Source organism: Martes martes (genome assembly GCF_963455335.1).
Source record: "Martes martes genome assembly, chromosome: 14".
Lineage (NCBI taxonomy): Eukaryota > Metazoa > Chordata > Mammalia > Carnivora > Mustelidae > Martes > Martes martes.
The window spans coordinates 69857394-69882901 of NC_137902.1; the positions used below are offsets into that span (position 1 = coordinate 69857394).

Here is a 25508-nt window from a genome sequence, read left to right on the forward strand (position 1 = left end):
ATTCGGGGTCTTTTCTGGTTCCATATAAGTTTTAGGATTATTCCATTTCTTTGAAGAAAATTGATTGTATTTTGATAGGTATTGTATTAAATGTGTAGAATGCTTTAGGTAACATAGACATTTTCACAATATTTGTTCTTCCAATCCATGAGCATGGAATGTTTTTCCATTTCTTCTTCAGTTTCTTTTATGAGCACTTTATAGTTTTCTAGGTACAGAGTCTATGCCTCTTTGGTTAGGTTTATTCCTTGGTATCTTATGGTTTGGGGTATAATTGTAAATGGGATTGATTCCTTAATTTCTCTTTTTTCTTTCCTGTTGTTGGTGTATAGAAATTCAACTGATTTCTATGCATTGATTTTATATCCTGACACTTTACTGAATTCCTGTATGAGTTCTAACAGATTTTGAGTGGAGCCCTTTGGGTTTTCCACAAAAAGTATCATATCATCTGCAAAGAGAGTTTGACTTCTTCTTTGCTGATTCTGATGCCTTTTTAAATTTTTTAAAATGTTTTTGTCTTATTGCTGAGGCTAGATTTCTAGAACTATGTTGAATAGCAGTGGGGAGAGTGGACAGCCCTGCCATGTTCCTGAACTTAGAGGAAAAGCTCTGTTTTTTCCCATTGAGAATGATATTCGCTGTGGGATTTTCATAGATGGCATCTATGATATTGAGGTATGTATCCTCTGTCCCTACACTGTGAAGAGTTTTGAATAACAAAGGATGCTGTACCTTGTCAAACGCATTTTCAGCATCTATTGAGAGTATTATATGGTTCTTGTTCTTTCTTTTATTAATGTATTGTAACATACTGATTAATTTGAGGATGTTGAACCAACCTTGCAGCCAGGAAGGATTCACCACTTGGTCGTGGTGAATAATCCTTTTAATATACTGTTGAATCTTATTGGCTAGTATTTGGGTGAGCATTTTTGCATCCATGTTCATCAAGGATATTGGTCTATAATTCTCCTTTATGATAGGGTCTTTGTTTGGTTTTGGGACCAAGTAATGCTGGCCTCAAAAGATGAGTTTAGAAGTTTTCCTTCTGTTTCTATTTTTTGAAACATTTTCAGAAGAATGGGTATTATTTCTTCTTTACATGTTTAGTAGAATTCCCCTAGGAAGCCATATGGCCCTCCCAAATGTTGGGAGATTTTTGATGACTGCTTCAATGTCCTTGCTGGTTATGGGTCTGTTCAGGTTTTCTATTTGTTCCTGGTTCCATTTTGGTAGTTTATACGTCTCTAGGAATGCACCCATTTCTGCCAGATCATCAAATTTGCTGGTGTATAGTTGCTCATAATATGTTCTTATAACTGTTTTTATTTCTTTGGTGTTAGTTGTGATCTCTCCTCTTTAATTCATGATTTTATTAATTTGTGTCCTTTCTCTTTTCTTTTTGATAAGTCTGACCTGGTGTATATCAGTCTTATTAATTCTTTTAAAGAACCAGGTCCTACTTTTATTGATTTATTCTTTTAAGATTTTATTTATTTATTTGACAGAGAGATAGAGAGTGAGCCCAAGTAGTTAGAGCAGCAGGCAGAGGGAAAGGGAGAAGCAGGCTTTCTGCGGAGCAGAGAGCCTGATGTAGGGCTCGATTCCAGGACCTGGGGATCATGACCTGAGCCAAAGGTAGTTGCTTAACTGACCAAGCCACCCAGGTGCCCCTCGTTGATTTGTTCTACTGTTTTTTTTTTTTTTTTTTTTTTTTTGGTTTCTATTTCATTGATTTCTGCTCTGATCTTTATGATTTCTCTTCTCCTTCTGGGTTTAGGCTTTCTTTGTTGTTCTTCCTCCAGCTCCTTTAGGTGTAGGGTTAGGTTGTGTACTTGACACCTTTCTTGTTTCTTGAGAAAGGCTTGTTTTGCTATATACTTTCCTCTCAGGACCCCCTTTGCTGTGTCCCAAAGATTCTGAACTGTTGTGTTTTCATTTTCATTTGTTTCCATGATTTTTTTCAATTCTTCTTTAATTTCCTGGTTGGCCCATTCATTCTTTAGTAGGATGCTCTTTAGCCTCCATGTATTTGCATTCTTTCCAACTTCCCTCTTGGGTTTGAATTCTAGTTTCAAAAGCATTCTGGTCTGAAAATATGTAGGGAATGATCCCAATCTTTTGATACCAGTTGACACCTGATTTGTGACCCAGAATGTGGATCTATTCTGGAGAATGTTCCATGTGCACTAGAGAAGAATGTGTATTCTGTTGCTTTGGGATGGAATGTTCTGAATGTAACTGTGATGTCCATCTGGTCCAGTGTGTCATTTAAGGCCTTTATTTCCTTGGTGATCTTTTGCTTGGATGAACTGTCCATTTCAGTGAGGGAAGTGTTAAAGTCCTCTACTATTATTGTATTACTGTTGATGTGTTTCTTTTATATTATTCTTAATTGGTTTATATAATTGGCTGCTCCAATATTAGGGGCATAGGTATTTAAAATTGTTAGGTCTTCTTGCTGTACAGACCCTTTGAGTATGATATAGTGTCCTTCCTCATCTCTTACTATGGTCTTTGGCTTAAAATCGAATTTATCTGATATAAGGATTGCCACCCCAGCTTTCCTTTGATGTCCACTAGCATCGTAAATTGTTTTCCACCCTCTCACTTTAAGTCTGAAGGTGTTTTGGGGTCTAAAATGAATTCCTTGTAGACAGCATATTGATGGGTCTTGTTTTTGTTTTTTATTCCATTCTGAAACCCTGTGTCTTTTGATTAGGGCACTTAGCCCATTTAGATTCAGGGTAACTATTGAAAGATATGCGTTTAGTGCCATTATAGTGCCTGTAAGGTGACTGTCACTGTATGTTGTCTCTGTTCCTTTCTGGTCTGTTACTTTTAGGCTCTCTCTTTGCTTAGAGGACCGCTTTCAATAGTTCCTGTAGGGCTAGTGTGGTGTTTGCGAATTCTTTTAGTTTTTGTTTGTCCTGGAAGCTTTTTATCTCTCCTTCTATTTTCAATGACAGTCTAGCTGGATTCAGTATTCTTGGCTACGTATGTTTCTTGTTAATGCTCTGAATATATCATGCCAGTCCTTTCTGGCCTGCCAGGTCTCTGTGGATAAGTCTGCTGCCAATCTAATGTTTCTAACATTGTATATTACAGACTTCTTGTCCTGAGCTGCTTTCAGGATTTTTCTCTTTGTCACTGAGACTTGTAAGTTTTACTATTAGATTAAGGGGGATGGACCTATTTTTATTGATTTTGATGGGGGTTCTCTGTGCCTCCTGGATTTTGATACTTGTTCCCTTTGCCAAATTAAGGAAATTCTTTGCTATAATTTGCCTCAATACACCTTCTGTCCCTCTCTTTCCTCTTCTTCTGGGATCCCAATTATTCTAATATTGTTTCATCTTATGGTACCACTTATCTCTCAAATTCTCCCCTCATGGCCCAGTAGTTATTTGTCTCTCATTTCTCTCAGATTCTTTATTCTCCATCATGTGGTCTTCTATATCACTAATTGTCTCTTCTGCCTCATTTATCCTAGCAGTAAGAGTCTCCATTTTTGATTGCACATTATTAATAGTGTTTTTTATTTCAACTTGGTTAGATTTTAGTTCTTTTATTTCTCAAGAAAGGGATTCTCTAGTATATTCCATGCTTTTCTCGAGCCCAGCTACCACCTTGATAATCGTCATTCTGAACTCTAGTTCTGACATATTACTAATGTCTGTATTGATTAGGTCCCTAGCTGTCGGTAGTGCCTCTTGTTCTTTTTTTTTGAGGAGTTTTTCTGCCTTGTCATTTTATCTAGATGAGAATAGATGAATGAGAGAACAAAATGCTATAAGGGGAGCAACAACCCCAGAAAAATATATACTAACCACATCGGAAGCGTCCTGAAACTAGGGGGAGAAGAAGGGGGGGGGATTTAGTATATATATATATATTAGACTCGTGAGTATAACAGAGCCACATGCTTCATTTTGGGTGTATTTTGGTCTGTGAGAAGAAACTGCCTTTCATAATTTTAAAGAAAGAAAAACTTTTATATATATAAAATGAAGGGAAAACACATGAAGGAGTGCAATATGAATATAAAGATGAAAATTTAAAAAAAATTCTAAAAAGGGAATTGATAAGAAGTTGGTTTAAAAAAAAAAAAAGAGGAAAAATGTCATCAGGCTGGAGACTAGAACAAAGCCATGCGCTAGATTTAGGGTATATTTTGTTCTTTTTTTTTTTTTAAAGATTTTATTTATTTATTTGACAGACAGAGAGGCAGGCAGAGAGAGAAGGAGAAGCAGACTCCCCACTGAGCAGAGAGCCCGATGTGGGGCTCGATCCCAGGACCCTGGGATCATGACCTGAGCCGAAGGCAGAGGCTTTAACCAACTGAGCCACCCAGGCACCCCTGTATTTTGTGCTGTTAGAAGAAAGTGTATCCCAAAATTTTAAAGAAAGAGAAACATATATGTATACAAAAAGTAAGGTTATAACAATGAAAATATATGAAAATTATGACTATAACAATAAAAATTTAAAAACTTTTTTTTAAAAGGTATTGATAAGATAAAATAGTTTAAAAAGTTTAAAATAGGAAAGAGGGGGCTCCTGTGTGGCTCAGTGGATTAAGCCACTGCCTTCAGCTCAGGTCATGATCTCAGGGTCCTGAGATCGAGCCTTGCATCGGGCTCTCTGCTCAGCAGGGAGCCTGCTTCCTCCTCTCTCTCTGCCTGACTCTCTGCCTACTTGTGATCTCTTTTTCTCTGTCAAATAAATAAATAAAATCTTTTAAAAAAATAAAATAAAATAGGAAAGAGGAAAAATTTTTTAAAAAGAATGAGAAAAAAATTAAAAATTTATCTTCGAAAGACTATAGAATCATGGGAAAAAAGCCATGCATTTTATGTGTTTCTTTCCCCACCTCTGGAGTTCCGCAGATCCCATTGATTGGTGAACTTGGTCTTTGCTGGATGTTCTTGCTGTTCTTCTGAGGGAGGGGTCTGTTGCCGTGATTCTCAAATGTCTTTGCCCAAGGCAGAAGGGCACCACCCTTGCCAAGGGCCAGGCTAGTGATCTGCATGGTTTTGGTCTCAGGAGCTTTTGTTCCCTGAACGGTTTCCGTAGAGCTCTGGAATACAGGAATGAAGATGGCAGCCTCCCAACATCCACCTGTAGGAACTGAGAGCTTGGGTCTGCCTTCCTCTATGCAACCCAGAGAAAAGCAGTCACTCTCTTCCACCTCCCTGGTTTCTGGCTGCACTCCGTGCTCATCCAGCCTGTTACCGAGCGTTTCTGTCTCTGGTGCACAGCCCCGTTTGAGTCTCCAAACCCAGCAGATTCCTGCCATGTTGCTTCTCCCAGGGGAGGAGGGTCTCCCTTGATCTGCCACCTGAGGGGTCTCTGCTCCAAGAGCAGTGTCCCGACTGTCCCTCAGATCACAGCCTCAAATAACGCCAAGCTAAGACCTCACTGCTCGGCTCCATCTCTATAGCCATAATACCCGCTCCTATATCTGGGAGCTCTGCCACCTCTGGCCTTTCTGTGACCCCGAGGGCTCTAAGACCACACTGTCCCTGCAAGGGCTCTACCCCAGCTTAGCCTCTGGAGCGACGTCCCTCAGTGGAGCCAACTTCTCAAAGTTCTGATTTTGTGCTCCGCTGCTCTGTCACTTGCCAGGAGCCAGCCCCTCCCCCTGAAGTCTATCTTCATGTACGTCGCCTTGGATTCACTTCTCCACACATCCTATCTTCCAGAATGTTCCTAGAATTTTTTGTGTGGCTTTCCCATGATCTCAAAACAAAACTAATAAGGTTTTCATCATTTTGTATTTTATTACAAATTTGAATATTTCCAGGGTGATAGCAAGGCATAGAGAAAGGAGATCTACAGTGTGAAGTCATAAGCCTGGGGTTTGGTCTTAGGTAGGTGTTTATTAGATACCCTGCCTTGGTCAGGGCATTTTGGTGTTTGGGATAGGGAGATATGGAGGTACAAGGGGATCAGATAAGTTTTCCTCATGGGTGCATTAAGAAAGAAGAGCAGGCTCTCTTCTAGCTCTAAATTGGGTGAGCCCAATAATGGGTATTAAGGAGGGCACAGATTGCGTGGAGCACTGGGTGTTATACACAATGAATCATGGAACACTACATAAAAAAACTAATGATGTACTGTATGGGGACTAACATAACATAATAAAACTAATAAAAAATAATAAAATTCTGTGCTTCTATTTTGAGTTGGATAAGTGACATACAAACAAAATAAACATGACTTCTACACCAAACTGAACGATGCATATGCATTTCTTTACTACTTTACTTGCAACAGAATACACACATTAGCAGTGGTCTAAATGACAAGGAATTTATATCAATTTCTAAGGAAGAAGTTAAGGTAGAAGGAAAAAAAAAGAAAAAAAAACCCTCTTATTTAAGTTTTTCTATGTCTGTGCCAGGCTTGATAGATCACCTCTTGAACACCTTGAGGTAAAACATCACAAGTAAGTAGAAAGTATCATTACTCAGATAATGTAAGTAAGGTGCACTCAAACAAAGTTGCTGGTTTTGCAATGCTTTGTTCTTTTGAGGTAAATAAAGTATAATTATAAAGACCCGTGTCACTTGGTGAAGCAGAATGCTTGTAGTTTCTGCACATTTTTGTCTCACCAGTGTTGACTTGATTAGGGTCATTTTCCAACTTTAGCAGGCGTTCCATGTGGTTAATATGCTCTTAATATGCCAACACAGCCCAATCAAAATTTAAGTATTTGATTTTTTGTTTTTTGTTTTTTTTCATCTTGGAAAGGTTTCACTATTTACTGCCCACAAAAATATGCTTGAAATACACGCTCCATATTGTTATATTATTAAACTGTAATCCACTATGAATACCTCTTATGAGGTGAAGTCATTTATGAAAAAAATTGTATACTGAACATAATTCAGGAATTCAGAGTAGCCATCCATATTCTTGAAATTATATCATTTGATGTACTTCTTTACAATTTCACATTTATTATATTCAACAAAGCTACATGTTCTCAGTGTTAGTTAGTCTGGACACTATGTGCCAATACACAAGGACTTTCTTGAAGTTAAGGTTTACCTATAAGTTCCAACAGAGACCAGTTGGGATCTCTGTCATCTCTGTCACTTTTTTTTTCTTTTTTTTTAAAAGATTTTATTTATTTATTTGACAGACAGAGATCACAAGTAGGCAGAGAGGCAGACGGAGAGAGGAGGAAGCAGGCCCCCTGCTGAGCAGAGAGCCTGATGCGGGGCTTGATCCCAGGACCCTGGGATCATGACCTGAGCCAAAGGCGGAGGCTTTAACCCACTGAGCCACCTAGGTGCCCCACTGTCATTTTTTTCTTGATGCTTCTCTACTCTCTGCAGTAGAAACCCTTCAGCCATTATCCCCAAACTATCCAAGTATCTCCTCCTATTTCAAATCATCTTTTTCACACTATAAGCCCTCAGTGATCTCTCTTCACCCAATGCTGAAAACCCTCTCATATTATACTACACAATTTAGCACTTAATTACATAGAATTCTATTATTTTACAATTCTCTCATGAATATTTATGCCAGCCCCCCAATATTTCAAGCTTCTGAGGAGGGCACTGTGTTTTTTCCCTCCTCAATATTAACTTTAAAATCCATCATTCTTTTTATTTAAATTTTTTATTAACTTATAATGTATTATTAGCCCCGGGCTACAGGTCTGTGAATCGCCAGATTTACACACTTCACAGCACTCACCATAGCACATACCTCACACAATGTCCATACCCCAACCACCCTCTCCCTATCCCACCCGCCCCAGCGACCCTCAGGTTTTTTTGTGACATTAAGAGTCACTTACAGTTTATCTCCCTCCCAGTCCCATCTTGTTTCATTTCTTTTCCTACCCCCCAACCCCACCATGTTGCCTCTCAACTTCCTCATATCAGGGAGATCATATGATAGTTGTCCTTCTCCGATTGACTTATTTCACTGAGCATAATACCCTCTAGTTCCATCCACGTCATTGTCAATGGCAAGATTTCATTTCTTTTGATGGCTGCATAGTATCCCATTGTATATATATATATATATATATATATATATACCACTTCTTCTTTATTCATTCATCTGTTGATGGACATCTAGGTTCATTCCATAGTTTGGCTACTGTGGACATTGCTGCTATAAATATTTGAGTGCACATGCTCCTTTGGATCACTACATTTGTGTCTTTAGGGTAAATACCCAGTAGTGCAATTGCAGGGTCATAGGGTAGCTCTATTTTCAACTTTTTGAGGAACCTCCATGCTGTTTTCCAGAGTGGTTGCACCAGCCTGCATTCCCACCAACAGTGTAGGAGGGTTCCCCTTTCTCTGCATCCTTGCAAGTGTCTTTCATTTCCTGACTTGTTAATTTTAGCCATTCTGACTGGGTGAGGTGGTATCTCACTGTAGTTTTGATTTGTATTTCCCTGATGCCAAGTGATGTTGAACACTTTTTCATGTGTCTGTTGGCCACCTGAATGTCCTCTTTGTAGAAGTGACAGTTCATGTCCTCTGCCCATTTCTTGATTGGATTATTTGTTCTTTGGGTGTTGAGTTTGAGAAGTTCTTTATAGATTTTGGATACTAGCCCTGTATCTGATACGTCATTTGCAAATATCTTCTCCCATTCTGTTGGTTGTCTTTTGGTTTTGTTGACTGTTTCCTTTGCTGTGCAGAAGCTTTTTATCTTAATGATGTTCCAATAGTTCACCTTTTGCCCTGTGTCCCGTCCCTTTGGCGATATTTCTAGGAAGAAGATGGTGCTGTGGCTGAGGTCAAAGGTTGCTGCCTGTGTTCTCCTCAAGGATTTTGATGGATTCCTTTCTCACGATGAAGTCCTTCATCCATTTTGAGTCTATTTTCGTGTGTGGTGTAAGGAAATGCTCCAGTTTCATTTTTCTGCATGTGGCTGTCCAATTTTCCCAACACCATTTGTTGAAGACACTGTCTTTAATCCATTGGACATTCTTTCCTGCTTTGTCAAACATTAGTTGACCATAGAGATGAGCATCTATTTCTGGGGTCTCTATTCTGTTCCATTGATCTATGTGTCTGTTTTTGTGCCAGTACCATACTGGCTTGATGATGACAGCTTTGTAATAGAGCTTGAAGTCTGGAATTGTGATGCCACTATCTTTGGCTTTCTTTCTCAATATTTCTCTGGCTATTCGGGGTCTTTTCTGGTTCCATATAAATTTTAGGATTATTTGTTCCATTTCTTTGAAAAAAAATTGATGGTATTTTGATAAGGGTTGCATTAAATGTGTAGATTGCTTTAGGTAGCATAGACATTTTCACAATATTTGTTCTTCCAATCCATGAGCATGGATCATTTTTCCATTTCTTTGTGTCTTCCTCAGTTTCTTTCATGAGTACTTTATAGTTTTCTGAATACAGATTCTTTGCCTCTTTGGTTAGGTTTATTCCTAAAAAACCTAACCTTTGGTTAGGTTTTGGGTGCAATTGTAAATGGGATTGACTCCTTAATTTCTCTTTCTTCTGTCTTGTGGTTGGTATATAGAAATGCAACTGATTTCTCTGCATTGATTTTATATCTTGACATTTTACTGAGTTCCTGTACAAGTTCTAGCAGATGTGGAGTGGAGTCTTTTGGGTTTTCCACATAAAATATCATATCATCTGCAAACAGTGAGAGTTTGGCTTCTTCTTTGCCAATTTGGATGCCTTTAATCTCTTTCTCTTGTCTGATTCGTGAGGCTAGGACTTCTAGTAGTATGTTGAATAGCAGTGGTGATAATGGACATCCCTGCCGTGTTCCTGACCTTAGAGGAAAAGCTCTCAGTTTTTCTCCATTGAGAATGATATTTGCGGTGTGTTTTTTGTAGATGGCTTTGATGATATTGAGGTATGTACCCTCTATCCCTACACTTTGAAGAGTTTGATCAAGAAAGGATACTGCTCTTTGTCAAATGCTTTTTCAGCATCTATTGAGAGTATCATATAGTTCCTGTTCTTTATTAATGTATTGTATCACATTGATGGATTTGCAGATGTTGAACTAACCTTGCAGTCCTGGGATAAATCCCACTTGGTCGTGGTAAATAATCCTTTTAATGTGCTGTTGGATCCTATTAGCTAGTATTGTGGTGAGAATTTTCGCATCTGTGTTCATCAAGGATATTGGATCTGTAATTCTCTTTTTTGATGAGATCTTTGTCTGGTTTTGGAATCGAGGTAATGCTGGTCTCAGAAAATGAGTTTGAAAGTTTTCCTTCCATTTCTATGTTTTGGAACAGTTTCAGGAGAAGCGTATTCTTCTTTTAATGTTTGGTAGAATTCCTGGGGAAGCCATCTGACCCTGGGCTCTTGTTTTTTGGGAGATTTTTTTTTTTTTAAGATTTTATTTAATTTGACAGACAGAGATCACAGGTAGGCAGAGAGGCACGCAGAGAGAGAGGAAGGGAAGCAGGCTCCCTGCTATGCAGAGAGCCTGATGTGGGACTCGATCCCAGGACCCTGGGATCATGACCTGAGCCGAAAGCAGAGGCCTTAACCCACTGAGCCACCCAGGCGCCCTGTTGGGAGATTTTTGATGACTGCTTCAGTCTCCTTAGTGGTTATGGGTCTGTTCAGGTTTTCTATTTCTTCCTGGTTCCCTTTTGGTAGTTAATATGTCTCTAGGAATGCACCCATTTCTGCCAGATCATCAAATTTGCTGGTGTATAGTTGCTCATGATATGTTCTTAAAATTGTTTGTATTTCTTTGGTGTTGGTTGTGATCTCCTCCTCTTTCATTCATGATTTTATTAATTTGTGTCATTTTTCTTTTCTTTTTGATAAGTCTGGCCAGGTGTTTATCAATCTTATTAATTCTATCAAAGAACCAACTCCTAGTTTCATTGATTTGTTCTATTGTTTTTGTTTTGTTTTGTTTGGTTTGGTTTGGTTTCTATTTCATTGATTTCTGCTCTGATCTTTATTATTTCTCTTCTCCTTCTGGGTTTAGTCTTTCTTTGTTGTTCTTTCTCCAGCTCTTTTAGGTGTAGGTTTAGGTTGTGTACTTGACACCTTTCTTCTTTCTTGAGAAAGGCTTGTATCGCTATATATTTTCCTCTCAGGACTGCCTTTGCTGTGTCCCACAGATTTTGAACCGTTGTGTTTTCATTATCATGTTTCCATGATTTTTTTCAATTCTTCTTTAATTTCCTGGTTGACCCATCCATTCTTTAGAAGGATCCTCTTTAGTCTCCATGTATTTGGGTGCTTTCCAAATTTCCTCTTGTGATTGAGTTCTAGCTTCAGAGCATTGTGGTCTGAATATATGCAGGGTATGATCCCAATCTTTTGGTACTAGTTGAGACCTGATTTGGGACCCAGGATGTGATCTGTTCTAGAGAATGTTCCATGTGCACTAGAGAAGAATGTGTATTCTGTTGCTTTGGGATGGAATATTCTGAATATATCTGTGATGCCCATCTGGTCCAGTGCGTCATTTAAGGCCTTTATTTCCTTGTTGATATTTTGCTTGGATGATCCGTCCATTTCAGTGAGGGGGGTGTTAAATTCCCCTACTATTATTGTATTATTGTCGATGTGTTTCTTTGATCTTGTTACTAATTCATTTATATAGTTGGCTGCTCCAATGTTAGGGGCATAGGTATTTAAAATTGTTAGATCTTTTTGTTGGACAGACCCTTTGAGTATGATGTAGTGTCCTTCCTCTTCTCTGATTATAGTCTTTGGCTTAAAATCAAATTTATCTGATATAAGGATTGCCACCCCAGCTTTCTTTTAATGTCCATTAGCATGGTACATTTTTGTCCACCCCCTCACTTTAAATCTGGAAGTGTCTTTGGGTCTAAAATGAGTTTCTTTTAGACAGTGTATTGATGGGTTTTGTTTTTTTATCCACTCTGATACCCTGTGTCTTTTGATTGGGGCATTTAGCCCATTTACATTCAGGCTAACTACTGAGATATATGAATTTAGTGCTATTGTATTGCTGTAAGGTGACTATTACTGTATGTTGTCTCTGTTCTTTTCTGATCTACTACTTTTAGGCTCTCTCTTAGAGGACCCCTTTCAGTGTTTCCTGTAGAGCTGGTTTGGTGTTTACAAATTCTTTTAGTTTTTGTTTGTCCTGGAAGGTTTTTATCTCTCCTTCTATTTTCTATGATAGCCTAGCTGGATATAGTATTCTTGGCTGCATGCTTTTTTTTTTTTTTTTTTTTTTTTTTTTTTTTTTTTTTTCATTTAGTGTTCTCAATATATCATGGCAGTTGTTTCTGGCCTGCCAGGTCTCTGTGGATAAGTCTGCTGCCAATCTAGTATTGTTACCATTGTATGTTATAGACTTCTTGTCCTGGGCTACTTTCAGGATTTTCTCTTTGTCACTAAGACTTGTGAATTTTACTATTAGATGACAGGTTGTGGACCTATTCTAATTGATTTTGATGGAGATTCTCTGCACCTCCTGGATTTTGATGCTTGTTCACTTTGCCATACTAGGGAAATTCTCTACAATAATTTGCTCCAATATACCTTCTGCTCCCTTCTCTCTCTTCTTCTTCTGGAATTCCAATTATTCTAATGTTGTTTTGTCTTATGGTATCACTGATCTCTTGAATTAACCCCTCATGGTGCACTAGTTGTTTGTCTCTCTTTTGCTCACCTTTTTTATTCTCTGTCATTTGGTCTTCTATAGCACTAATTCTCTCTTCTGCCTCATTTATCCTAGCAGTAAGAGCCTCAGTTTTTGATTGTACCTCATTAATAGCTTTTTTTGATTTCAGCTTGCTTAGACTTTAGTTCTTTTATTTCTCCAGAAATGGCTTTTATTTCTCCAGACAGAGTTTCTCTAATATCTTCCATGCCTTTTTCGAACTCAGCTAGCACCTTGAGAATCATCATTCTGAACTCTAGATCTGACATATTACTAATGTCCATATTGATTAGGTCCCTAGCCTTTGGTACTGCCTCTTGTTTTTTTTTTGTTGTTGTTGTTTGTTTGTTTGTTTGTTTGTTTTGTTTTGGTTTGGTTGTTTTTGGTTTTTTTGTGGTGAGTTTTTCTGCATTGTCATTTTATCCAGATAAGAATATATGAAGGAGAGAATAAAATACTAAAGGGTGGTAAAGACCCCAGGAAAATGTGTGTTAATCAAATCAGAAGGTACCCCAAATCGTGGGGTGAAGAAAGGGGGTAAAAAGAAGTTCAGGGAAAAAAAATTAAAAAGAAAAAGAAAGAAAAGAAAAAATATATATTAGACTGGTCTATTCACCAGTCTAATATATATTTTTTTCTTTTCTTTCTTTTTCTTTTTAAATTTATTTATTTATTTATTAATTAGACTGGTGAATAGACCAGAGGCACCCACTTAATTTTGGGAGTATTTTGGTCTCTTAGAAGAAACCAGCTCCCAAAATTTTCACGAATGAAAAAAAAAAAATATATATATATATATATATGTGTGTGTGTGTGTGTGTGTGTGTGTGTGTGTGTCACACACACAGAAAATAAAGGTAAACACGATGAAGGGATGGAATATGACTATAAAGATTAAAATTTTTGAAAAAATTCTAAAAAAGGAGTTGATAAGTTGATTGGGAAAAGAAAGAAAAAGAAAGTGGAGAGAATTTGCTCAGGCTGGAGACTAGAACAAGGCCCTTTGCTAGATTTAGGGTATATTTTGATCTATTAGAAGTTGTTTCCCATATTTTTTAGAAGAAATAACCCTATGTGTATACAAAAAATAAAGTTAGATACAATGAAGTATAAAATATGACTATAATAATGAAGGTTCAAAAAGGTTTTTTTTTTGAAAGGTATTGTAAAGATAAACTAGTTAAAAAACGTTAAAAGAGGTAAGAGTAAAAGTTAAAAAAATTAGAATAGAAAAAAATAAAATTAAAAAAATTAATTAACTTTGTAAGACTAAAGAATCATGGGGAAAAAAACATGAATTCCATGCTTTGCTTTCTCCTCTGGAATTCTGCTGTTCTTCTTGGTAAGTGAACTTAGTCTTGGCTGGATTTCTTGCTGGTCTTCTGGGGGAGGGACTTATTGTAGTGATTCTCAAGTGTCTTTGCCTGAGGCAGAATTGCACTTCCAGGGGCCAGGCTAAGTAATCTGCTCGGATCAATTTCAGGAGCTTTTGTTCCCTGAACACTTTCCATTGAGCTCTGGAGGACAGGAATGAAAATGGCAGCCTCCCAATCTCCCGCCCAGAGGAGCTGAGAGCTCGGGGCCCCACTCCTCAGTGCGCCCTCGGAGAAAAGCACTCAATCACTCCCATCTCCCTGGTCTCCAGCCATGCTCCAAGCTCACCCAACCTGTGACCAAGCATCTCTGTCTCTGGCACACAGCCTGCCTGGAGTCTCTAAGACCAACAGATCCCTGCCACTCTTCCAGGGGGGTGTCCCTGGATCTGCCACATTTGGGGTCCCTGCTCAAAGAGCAGTGGTCTGACTGTGCCATGGATCACAGTTTAAGTTAACCCCTGAGTTGAGAGCTGTCTCCTTGGCTCCATCTCTGTAGACAGCTTCCCTGCTCTAATACCTGCGAGCTCTGCTACACTCAGACACCCCTGATCCTTCTGTGACCTGCAGGACCTGAGACCATGCTGTCTCCACGTGGGCTCCACCCCGGCTTAGCCTCTGGAGCCATGTCCCTCAGTGGTGCAGACTTGAAAGTTCTGATTTTGTGCTCCCTTGCTCTGCCGTTTGCCGGGAGCCAGCCTCTTCCCCTGTGGTCTATCTTCCTGTTGCTTTGGATTCACTTCTCCACAGGCCCTACCTTTCAGAAAGTGGTCGATTTTCTGTTTCTAGAATTGCTGCTCTTCTTCTCTTAGATCTCCTGTTGGATTTGTAGGTGTTGGGAATGGTTTGATAAACTATCTAGCTGATCTCCTGCTACCTGATGTCATCTCAGGCTGCTACTCCTTCGCCATCTTCAAAATTAAGGTTTTTATGAAGTTACTGAACACGCATGTATTTCTTCCCTTTAGGAGTTTATCAAGTAATAATCTAGCAGCATAAGAATGTAGGCTGAGCTGGAATGAATAATTTATATAACTGTAGTCCCAGAAGTGTGAAAAAATGGAGGGACTACTCCCAGGAAACTCCTGGAAAGTCTTGACAAGGATTTGAGCTTGACGAGAGTTTTGCTTAGCCCATTTATCTTGGAATCCAGATGTATATCATGGCCGTGTTTACTGGTTAACCTCACTGAAAAACTAGAGATTGCTACTTTTTCACTTTTTTAATTTCAAATGTGTTTCAGTCACATAATGTGCATTTGGTAGCTTTGTTTAAGTTTCCATTTGTAGCCAGTAACATGCAGTGTATCCTTCTGGCTAGATAATGCAGTAGCTGAGCATTCTGCCAATTGGCTTAAACCGGGAAGAGGTTGTTGCAAGAGATTTTATGCAATCCATATTGGTTATATACCTTTGAATAATTAATTGCTTTATAGCAACAACTAGTGGGTTCTGGACAGAGTGATTTTCTTTATTTTAATGTTTGGAAGGAACCCAAACAGTCAATTATTCTCTTTCCCTGTAGAACTTACTTTTTTGGCTTCACTGAATTAGGTTAATTAGGAAAATAATGTACCCCCTCCCACTGCCACCTCCACAGAATTTTTAGAGAATAATTCATTTGTGTTATAATTGCCTATCAAAAGAAGCAAATAACTTTCACAGGAAAAATATTAAATTTTCAATTTTTATTTATACTATATATAGTATAGATAAATACATACAGTTTGTATAAAAATATAAATATAATATATAACAACAATATAACATAATTTTATAAATATAAATAATACTAACATAATATCTGTTTATATCTAATTTTATGTGTATGTGTGTGTGTGTGTGTTTGCTTTGAGTTCCTATAGAAGCAAACATGTGATAAAGTTGAGTAGAAAGTGTTCAATCTAAAGATTGCCACTAGTAAGCCCTTCTTGACATCAAATCTAACCTGAGTTTCTATCAGAAAAAATCAGAATTGTCTGTGGTGAGGAAATGGAAAGAGTGGGTACCACCCCCTAGTAATGGTGGGCCTGGAAAGATTGCCCTCAGTTGGATGTAAGAGGTTCTCTCTACACTTTTGTCTACAGAAAGCATTCTCTCTCTACCTTCTGACTTCTTAGAAGGATTATTTGGGACTCAAATCTTTGAGCCCCTATAAATTCTTCCAGACTGCTGCCTTGCCCATGCATTGACCAAACATAAAAACCTAGCTTTGGAAATGAACGGTAGATATTGTTTGTAAAGAAATCTGGGACATAAAATCACTTTGAAATCATAAAGTCACTTTGCTTTAGCTTCAGATGGTTTCTCTTTCAAAATGGTGTTAATAACATCAACATCAGGAAACTTAAACGTTTCAAGTCTTTATTCTGTTCCAAGGACTGCAATCAATACGTCATACACATTGTTGAGTTCAGTCATTACAACAACCGACCAGGCTCTTCTTTGGTGCCACTTACCTCATGCACGCTGGTAGGTAGGGAATGGAGTTGCTATAATGAGGAAATGGTATCGCTTATTTTACAGTATACTCATCGTTATTTTACAGTATACTGTAAAATATACAAATATTTTTGTATATTTGTATATAATATATATAAATATTTATATTATAATTTATATTTATATTATATATATAATTTATTATATATATTATATATATAATATATATTATATATATAATATATATTATATATATATTAATATATATTATATATAATATATAATATATTATATAATTTATTTATATTAAAATTTATATAAATATATAAAACGATGTAGGCATCGTTATTTTACAGTATACTCATGTTGTGAAATATTCTGGAAAATCTTTTTTTCATAATCAAAAGGAAAGACTTAGCTGTATAAGAAGATCTTCAGAAAAAAGCTGAAGATCTGCAGCCTCCTTATTTAGTGCACATAGAGTCCCCACTGGTGTCTACAACTGATGGATAATCTGTCCATCTGGAGAAGGTGTGGGTATAGGGGAAGCAATTGCAGACTTATTTATCTGACCTAAATTAATAGATAAATGAAGATAGCTAAAAACTGGATCAAGTTTTTAATTTTGATGAAAAAAATGTCTCTATTTGGAACCAAATCACCTTCAATCCCTACTTTTTGTTCTTTAGGATTAAGTTATTTATTTTGGAGAGAGAGAGGGAGAGGGAGCCCGAGCACATAGGCAGGAAGGGCAGAGGGAGATAGAAAGAAAGAATCCACAAACAGACTCTTCACTGAGCTGAGCATGGAGTGCCACATGGGGCTCAATCCTGCAGACCTGAGATCCTGACCTGAGCTGAAATCAAGAGTCAGACACTTAACCGACTGAGCCACCCAGGCACCCCTAAATACCTACTCTCTGAAGGAAGAAGCACAAACCCCAATGTTTGAGGCTGGAAAACAATGACTATGATGTTTGGTGAAAAATCACTAAATATTTAACTGTTCTACTTTTTTTATTGTGTTTTTTTTTGTTTTGTTTTGTTTTGCTTTATTCTTGGGGTTTTGTTTGTTTGCTTGTTTTTTTATTATTGTAGTTTTTGATAGTGCTGACAGTAGAACACACAGAACACACTTTTTTTTCAGGTACCTACATATGGTGTTACAGATTTTGTAGCAAAGAGAAATTACAAATGAGTGCGGTTGAGTAGTCTACCCACTTTCACATGGTTGGTAAGGGGTGGATCCAGGATTGGAGTCTGCCAGTTCCAGGGCCAGCCCTCTCTTAACTTCTATGACATGAGTATCGAACTACATTTAATTCCTTTCTCCTGATTGCAGTCATTTTTTATTATGACAAATGAAAATTTTCATATAGGAGGGATCCTATCTTGGGCACTGTGTTCTGCAAGACAGGTCTCTTTTGGGTTAACACCTGTTGATTAATTGATCCCTTTATTTTCATGAAATATGTCTCTTCACCTCTAAGAATATCTTCTGTTCTGGTTTATTCTCTGATAATAACTGAACCATCCAGCTTTCTTATTACCGTTGCATCGTGTATCCTATCCTTTCATTTTTCATGGAGCGGTGTCTTTAAAATTAAAATGGAGTCAGGATTTTCAATATCACATGGAAGAGGTTAAACAGAAGGTTTTACTGGAAAAGGAGGAAGCTTGCAAAACAACAGAGGAACCAAAGCACTGTGCTCTCTCCAAATGTCCAGCACTGGCTCAGGACACAGGCTGCCCAGGCTAGAAACCCTGGATCCATGAGAAGGGCCATCCCCAAGGCTGGCCTGCAGACGGACCCTCAGCTGGCCTCAGCTAGGTGTCACCTGTCCTGCTGGGAAGACGGTGGAAGACGGGTCTCTCCAGGGAACCCAGAGTGAACATCTCCTTCTCCTCTTCCTCCTCCTTCTTTAAAGATCAATAAACGGTGCTCTTTACCTCATGCCTCCCTCAAGTGTGCTCTAGTCTCTCTCTTCTCCAAACTTTGGGTCAAGATGACATGGCTTATGAAAGTATAGAGAGATTTTTAGCGACATGAGGGTTTTTTCTGGTGAAAGAAAAGTGAAACTCTTGCTTTTTTTGGCACATTAACCCTTGAAACAGTTCTTGCTGAGTTCCGGTCATGGAAGAATGCAGGGCTGAGGAGGGAGCCAGAAAACATAGTTGGATCTTCTCCATGAAAATTAAACATCATTAAAGTATAAGTCCAGGTACACAGATTCAGTTTCACTGTGTTAATTGTCGTTAACATAATGATCCCAAGTTCCTCTGGTTATGATCCACTTGGACCACAGAGGGAGACTCCCTTCCCCTCCCTCTGCATGTCCCAGGAAGCCTGCTGCTTCTGCTACAACACACGGCAGAGTCCAGGACTGAATCCTGTTAGCCTATCTCCTGCTATACCTTTCTGTGTCTTTTTCTTCATCAGGAAATAGAATCTAATTTAATTTCTTTTTTTTTTAAGATTTTATTTATCTATTTAACAGACAGAGATCACAGGTAGGCAGAGAGTCAGGCAGAGAGAGAGGAGGAAGCAGGCCCCCTGCTGCGCAGAGAGCCAGATGCGGGGCTCGATTCCAGGACCCCGAGACCATGACCTGAGCTGAAGGCAGAGGCTTTAACCTACTGAGCCACCCAGGCGCCCATCTAATTTAATTTCTTAATTACAGATTGACTTACTTATGAAATCATTTTTCACAGCTTAGTGGTGTGATGTGCTTTGAAATGAGTGTGTACTCAGGCCTCAAACACATTCGCAGGTCAGAAAATGCCATTGTTGTCGGGTTGTACTTTGGGGCATACTTTCTGTAGGGAATCTATTTTCCATTTCAATAAAAAATAGAAGGATCAGTTTCACTCCCTATTTACAGATGTGTGTACTACTATGTGAATAAAGTAGAAGGAGATATTCTGCCATTCAGAAACGCAGGTGTGTGAACATGTGTTTAGACATAATTCAGATTTATTGCTACAAAAGGATGGTTTTCAACACTCCCCAGACAGATGAAGCTCATTGATAATACTATTACAAAGAAAAATAGTATAGCTTTAATTATTATTAATTACTATTAATTTGCTGAGAAAATCTTCCAAAGAGACCCCGCCCCTTTTATTTGTGTCTCTGCAACGATGTAACATGTAGGCCAATTCCATGCCTTAAGAAAGTGCAGCAGATACATTTGGCATTGTTATTCAAGCTAGATTTATATTTATGGATTATCTATATATTCTTGTATGCTCTCCTAAGGCAATGAGTTCTGTAGATATATGCCATTTATTTTAATGTTTTTGGGAGGGTACATTTTTATTTGCATAGCCCCATCTCTTCTGGATGTCATAATTTTAATAAAATGGATCGGCTGAAAATGATTGCCCTAAGCTATAGTGCATTATTGTTTGGCAGAGGGATTGTTGAACTATGGGAGAAAAAATGGGATTTGAATCACATCACTGCTGTTTGCATCCAACTTGCAGAATGCATGGAATCTTTAACAAAATAGGCAAGATTAGAGATGTGTTGTCTTTTCAACTCATTCAACACATGTCTACAATTTAGCCTGTTGAAAAGATAGTAAGAAAGCAAGCACCCAAATGCTCCATTGGGACATTGTGCTGTTTTGGTCAAGCACCCAAGCAAGAAGAATGAAGTCTGTCTTATGTCTGCCCACTAGTTTTGTCTTTCACATTAAGATTTACGTTTTATGGATTTGTGCTAAGATAAAAAAAGAAAGAAGCAGTTCTCACCATGGGAGATCTTGCTACTTTATCTCTTCCTTTTCATCCTTTCTCTAATTTTCAGTCTGTCTCTTTTCATATCAGAAGTCTTACTGAGTGAACTGAAGTATGTGTCTCTGTATCTCAGGCATTTCCTTTTTGTTTGGGGTGAAATCCAGTGATCACTCCTGTGCGGAGTGATGGACAAGGAGGGGAACAGATTGAAGTTGTCAAAAGAGAAACCAGAAATAGATGATGAAACTCACCAAGCGGTTGAATCTCTGCCTGCCACCCTCATCTCCCAAAAATATCATTTATAAATAGTGGAATAAAGATTATCTCGCCTTTTGGAGACAGGACACTTTCTATATCGTGCCAGATATACCGCTGAATATCTTCTGCTTGAAAACGGATTTGCCAGTCAGCTGGGGTTTAAGAATATGATCTTGCTCAAGAATCCGTATGAGTAGCATATGTTTTCAAATAACTGTCTTTGGCCTGCAGGTACGATTCTGGTGGATAACATGCTGATCAAAGGGACTGCTGGAGGACCAGACCCCACCATCGAACTTTCCTTAAAGGACAATGTGGATTACTGGGTGTTGCTGGACCCTGTGAGGCAAATGCTCTTTCTGAACAGCACGGGCCGAGTTCTGGATAGAGACGTTAGTGACTCTTTTTTCCTTTGTTCCCATGTCACAACCTATTGTGGTATATAGGTAACTGCATGTGTTTGTTGATAGCATATCAAACTTTCTCTATAGAATTGGACATGATTTTCTATGTTTATCAACAAAAAAACTTTTTTTTTAACTCCTGGAAGGAAAAATAAGGAGGGAAGGGATTGTCTGTGTCGAAGAGACCCATTGTATTTCCCCCTGAAATCCAGGAACAAGTTGGGGGTAGAGTTGGAAGAGTAGGAGAAGCAGGGCGAGGACCCACACAGAGTCTGGGAATGCAGCTCAGGTTTGCTTGAGGATGCAGTGAGATGGGCTGAGCACAGGAGGGGGTCTCACAAAGGGCAATCATGGGTTGAGGGTTGAGTGTGTGGCCCTGTGCTTCCTGAACTGTAAAGATATTCAAAGAAGGTGAACACAAGTTTCCTGGCACCTTGCCAGTCCAGCTGTGACAGGTGACCTAGGTATTAAGGCAGCATAACTCAGGTATTCTGTTATGAAGAACAGCTAAGTTGCCAAAGTCATTGACTGTTTCTCTTCTGAGGAAGTGGACTTTGCATTCCAGTCTTGGGTGCAGAGAAGCGTGTGTGTGTGTGTGTGTGTGTGTGTATGTGTGGCGAACCCTGTGGTGGCTATAATAGCCATTATAGGGGACCTTGGGAGAGCATCTCAACATGCCTACTCCCAAATTTCCAGGCTATAAAATCCAAGTGTCAGGCATTCAGCACTTGGTGAACCTGAGTCTCTCGGATTTATGATTCACTTTACCGTACGGTGTGGGGTGGAGGGCCCCTCATTTATTTTGCATCTAAAGTTCAGAGTCTCTCAGAGCTTGGCTGTGAGGCGGGCTGTACACAGGACTCTCCCACCAGGATGGGCTCTCTTTGTCCTCTTGGGGGCTGCAGGGGCACTGACAGAGCCATGGTCGCCGTCGTGGAAGGCAGGCACAGTGGAGAGGGGGAGTGGGACTGTCGGGGTCCATGTAGGAGAAGAAGTCTGCCTCGAGGCCCCCCTGCCACCACTTACTATGTACGTCTATCACAACCCATCATTTCTATCCCATACTTCACAATTCAGGATGGGCACCTGGAAGGTGTAAAATGGAATAAGGACAGTTGTTATCTTGTCTTGGCTTAATTTATCTTCTAAGTCTTAAGTTTTGTGAGAACAGTCTGGATAATGGGCCAGACTGGCAAGCTGGGAGAGTGCCCCCCGCTGTGCTACCTACAGGCATTCTGTACTGGCCTAAATCAGGGCCATTCATCTCTAAGTCCCATGCATTTTATAATGTAACCTATTAGCAGAATTATAGAATATGTATCTCTTTTAGGCCACTGTTATTTTATGTTGTTTCCTTTTCTTAACCTAATAGCTGATTATAATAATTTACTGTTTTGCTGGCAAGTCATTTTCTTTTTTGAAAACATTTTTGTTTCATTTGAGATTAAAAGCACAAGTTCTGGGTCTGAATTGTGAGTGGAGAGAAAGGATATCCTTCAGTATAAATAAACTGAGTTCTGTGTCTCCAACCTAAAACATTATTTATTTATATTATGCACCAAAAATTATCTTTACTTGGAAAGACAAGTATCCACTTCCCTAGCATTATTTTTCTATTTCTGATAAGGGCAGCATTTATTGGATATTAGCGAAACTGTAAAACAGTACCGTGGGAATACGCTTGAACAAGGACTGGCTTGCAGGTAATAATTGCAAAAACAAGTATCACTTAAAGAATCATCTCGGCTGTTTTGTTTTGTTTTGTGTGTTTGTTTTTAACACAGTAATCAAAACTAATTTCCTTCTACTTAAAATGCCCCTTTCAATTAGGAATGCTATGGTCAAGTTACACTTCCCAGATATTTTGTAAATTAAAGCATTGTCAGCAGACACCTACCTGAATTAGCTAAAGATGCTGGAGTCAAGGGCACCTAAAGGATATTAATTATAAAGTGAATATTGTACAGAAGAATCTATAAATAAAAATCAAATCACAGGTTCACATATGTGCAGTATGTTGATTTTGCAAACACAGTCATTGAGATCACAGGAAGACAGTAGCTAAAGAGAGGATGAGGGGTGCCTGGGTGGCTCAGTCATTAAGCATCTACCTTCAGCTCAGGTCATGATCCCAGGGTCCTGGGATCAAGTCCCACATTGGGTTCCCTGCTCAGCCAGAAGCCTGCTTCTCCCTCTCCCACTCCCTCTGTGTTCCTGTTCTCGCTCTCTCTCTTTCTGTCAAATAAATAAATAAAATCTTAAAAAGAAAAATAAAGACAGGATGAGAGTTCATATGAGCTCAAGGCAAGGCTCCCTAGACACAGCACACACTTCAAATATAGCAGTTTTCAGAGTTTGCTGCTTACAAATGTTTTGCAGAATCATTGGACTTTAGAGGTGGAAGGAATCTTAAAGTTTTGCTAATTGATTATTTTTTTCATGATCTACTGTGCGATACATCTAGACACAGCCAGTTTAACATTCAGCACTTGTTGATGGGGAAATGAGAACAGTAGAGCGATGGGGGTGATTTTTTTAATTTGTCTCCATAGATAAGTATACTCATGCTATTGTGATATCGCGCCCTTTCTGCATTTTTTGTTTTATGCAGTCCTGTAGATGATAGATGGCCTTTGCTTTGTAAAAGTTCTTAAAAAAAATCTTTCTTAAAGACATAAAAGGCTGTCTATCTTAGGTTAGTCTTCCATGATTTTTGTTTGCTTGTTGTTTTGTTCTGCATCATTGTTGTTGTTTGTTATTGTTGTTGTCAGTTTTGCTAGCCTACTGCTCTCATGTACTCTGCTTAGATGAAGAAAGTCTAAGTCCACTCAGCTAATTAACTAGGAAGCCATGCTGCCAAATAGTTGGGTTTTGGTGTCAGGGAATTCTTCTTGGATAAATGTGGGAGCCAGATTTAAGCAAAGAGTTAGAAGTCGAAGTATAAACATAGTAAAAGGAGTAGCATAGAAGAAGCCAAAAGCACAAGAAGAATAAGCGTAACAGTGTGAAGTGAGGACCTGCTAGCCAGTAAAGGGCACCATCGAGTTCAAGAGTGACAAAAAGGGGGGGGGGGATTTGATGTCAAGAAACTGACATATCTTTATAACATATCAGGGATGAATTGATCATTAAGAAATACGTCCTCGGTAACTCACCCTATTGTTGTTTACCAGTACTAAATTTCCACGAGTCAAGGTAGTAATGGACTAAGCTGAAATCCACTCTGATTGTTGGATTTGTTGGTCAGTCTTCATTTTGGGGAGGGGGAGCACTTGGCCAGGATTCTGATCAAATCTGTGGACTCATTCCTCAAGAAAAAAGTTTACTTGCACATGAATAAATGATATGCCATCAAATTCAAGAGTTTCACTCACCACAAAGGTTACATAGACCCAGGGTTAGAGATCTTGCCTTGGCTAATGCATCTTCCTACTTTCCTTACTCTCAAATTGTTAGAGGATCTTGCATCTCAAAATCAGGAATTGTAGATAGAACCAAGGGAAGGAATTACTTACTGCATTTCTACTCATATCTATCCCAACCCACTGGAGTAACTTGCTATAGTCTTTTTTTTTTTTTTCTTTTTGTAACTTGTGTGGTCTTAATGCATTCCCTAGCTATTAGATGCCTGCCACAAATCCCTTAATAGAAAGTGATCTCCATGTACCTCAGAAAAAATAAATCTCAATACAACCTCTTACATCAGTGCAGTTTACCATGTCCTACATTAACCTTTGAATTTTTAAAATTCTTGTGAATTGCTTTCCCTGATGCCACAGTGCTTTTTAGGGCTTTATTCATCAAAGTCTAAAGGCTTTTTTTCTGAAAATTCTTAACCCAGTGCCCATCTGTTTTATGTGAAGCATAGATTATTGCTACTAGGAAAAGAGTGTGGTACATCAGCGCATTTAGTCCAAATCTAATCACAACAGGAAATTTTAATTTTACTTAATTATAAAATAATATATGCTTATGGTAGACGTATCAGAAAATAAAAAGCATAGGTACAAACATTGCTCTTCCATTTAAGGAAAGTATTTAATATGCATCCTGCTGTATATTATTTCAAGCATATATTTATATATGTGTGTGTGTGTGTGTGTGTTAGCATATGTCTTTATATCACACTGCATATAATACATTCAGCCTGCTTTTTAAAAAAGAATTATTTATTTATTTTAAAGGGAGAGAACATGGAGGGGAGGGGCAGAGGAAAAGGGAGAGAGAAAATCTCAAGTAGACTCCCTGCTAAGCGTGGAGCTCAATGCAGGGCTCAGACTCAGGACCCCAGGACCTTAGCTGAAACCAAGAGTTAGAGCCTCAACTGGCTGATCCACCCAGGTGCCCATTTTCTGCCTGCTTTTTATTTTTTAATTTTTTATTATTATTTTTTAAGATTGTATTTATTTGACAGAGAGAGAGAGAGATCACAAGTAGGCAAAGAGAGTGGGGGAAGCAGGCTCCCTGCTGAGCAGAGATTCCTGATGCGGGGCTTGATCCCAGGACCCTGGGATCATGACCTGAACCGAAGGCAGAGGCTTAACCCACTGAGCCACCCAGGCACCCTTCTGCCTGCTTTTCAAATGTGACTTGTAATATACCTCCATCCTTGTGGATGAATGTATATATGTAATCATTTTTAATGGCTGCATAGGGTTTTACTGG

At 38.7% G+C, this 25508-nt stretch overlaps 1 protein-coding gene across 5 annotated transcripts in view; it reads left to right on the plus strand.

Moving 5' to 3' along the window:
• PCDH15 (protocadherin related 15) overlaps positions 1–25508 on the plus strand; it is a gene marked incomplete at both ends in the record, with an annotated part of 820110 nt that overhangs the window by 250157 nt on the left and 544445 nt on the right. For all 5 annotated transcript variants that reach the window (XM_080823084.1, XM_080823082.1, XM_080823083.1 and 2 more), the window contains one exon: positions 20671–20831. In XM_080823084.1, the coding sequence (XP_080679210.1) occupies positions 20671–20831 (161 nt within the window). The remainder of the gene's footprint in view (positions 1–20670; positions 20832–25508) is intronic.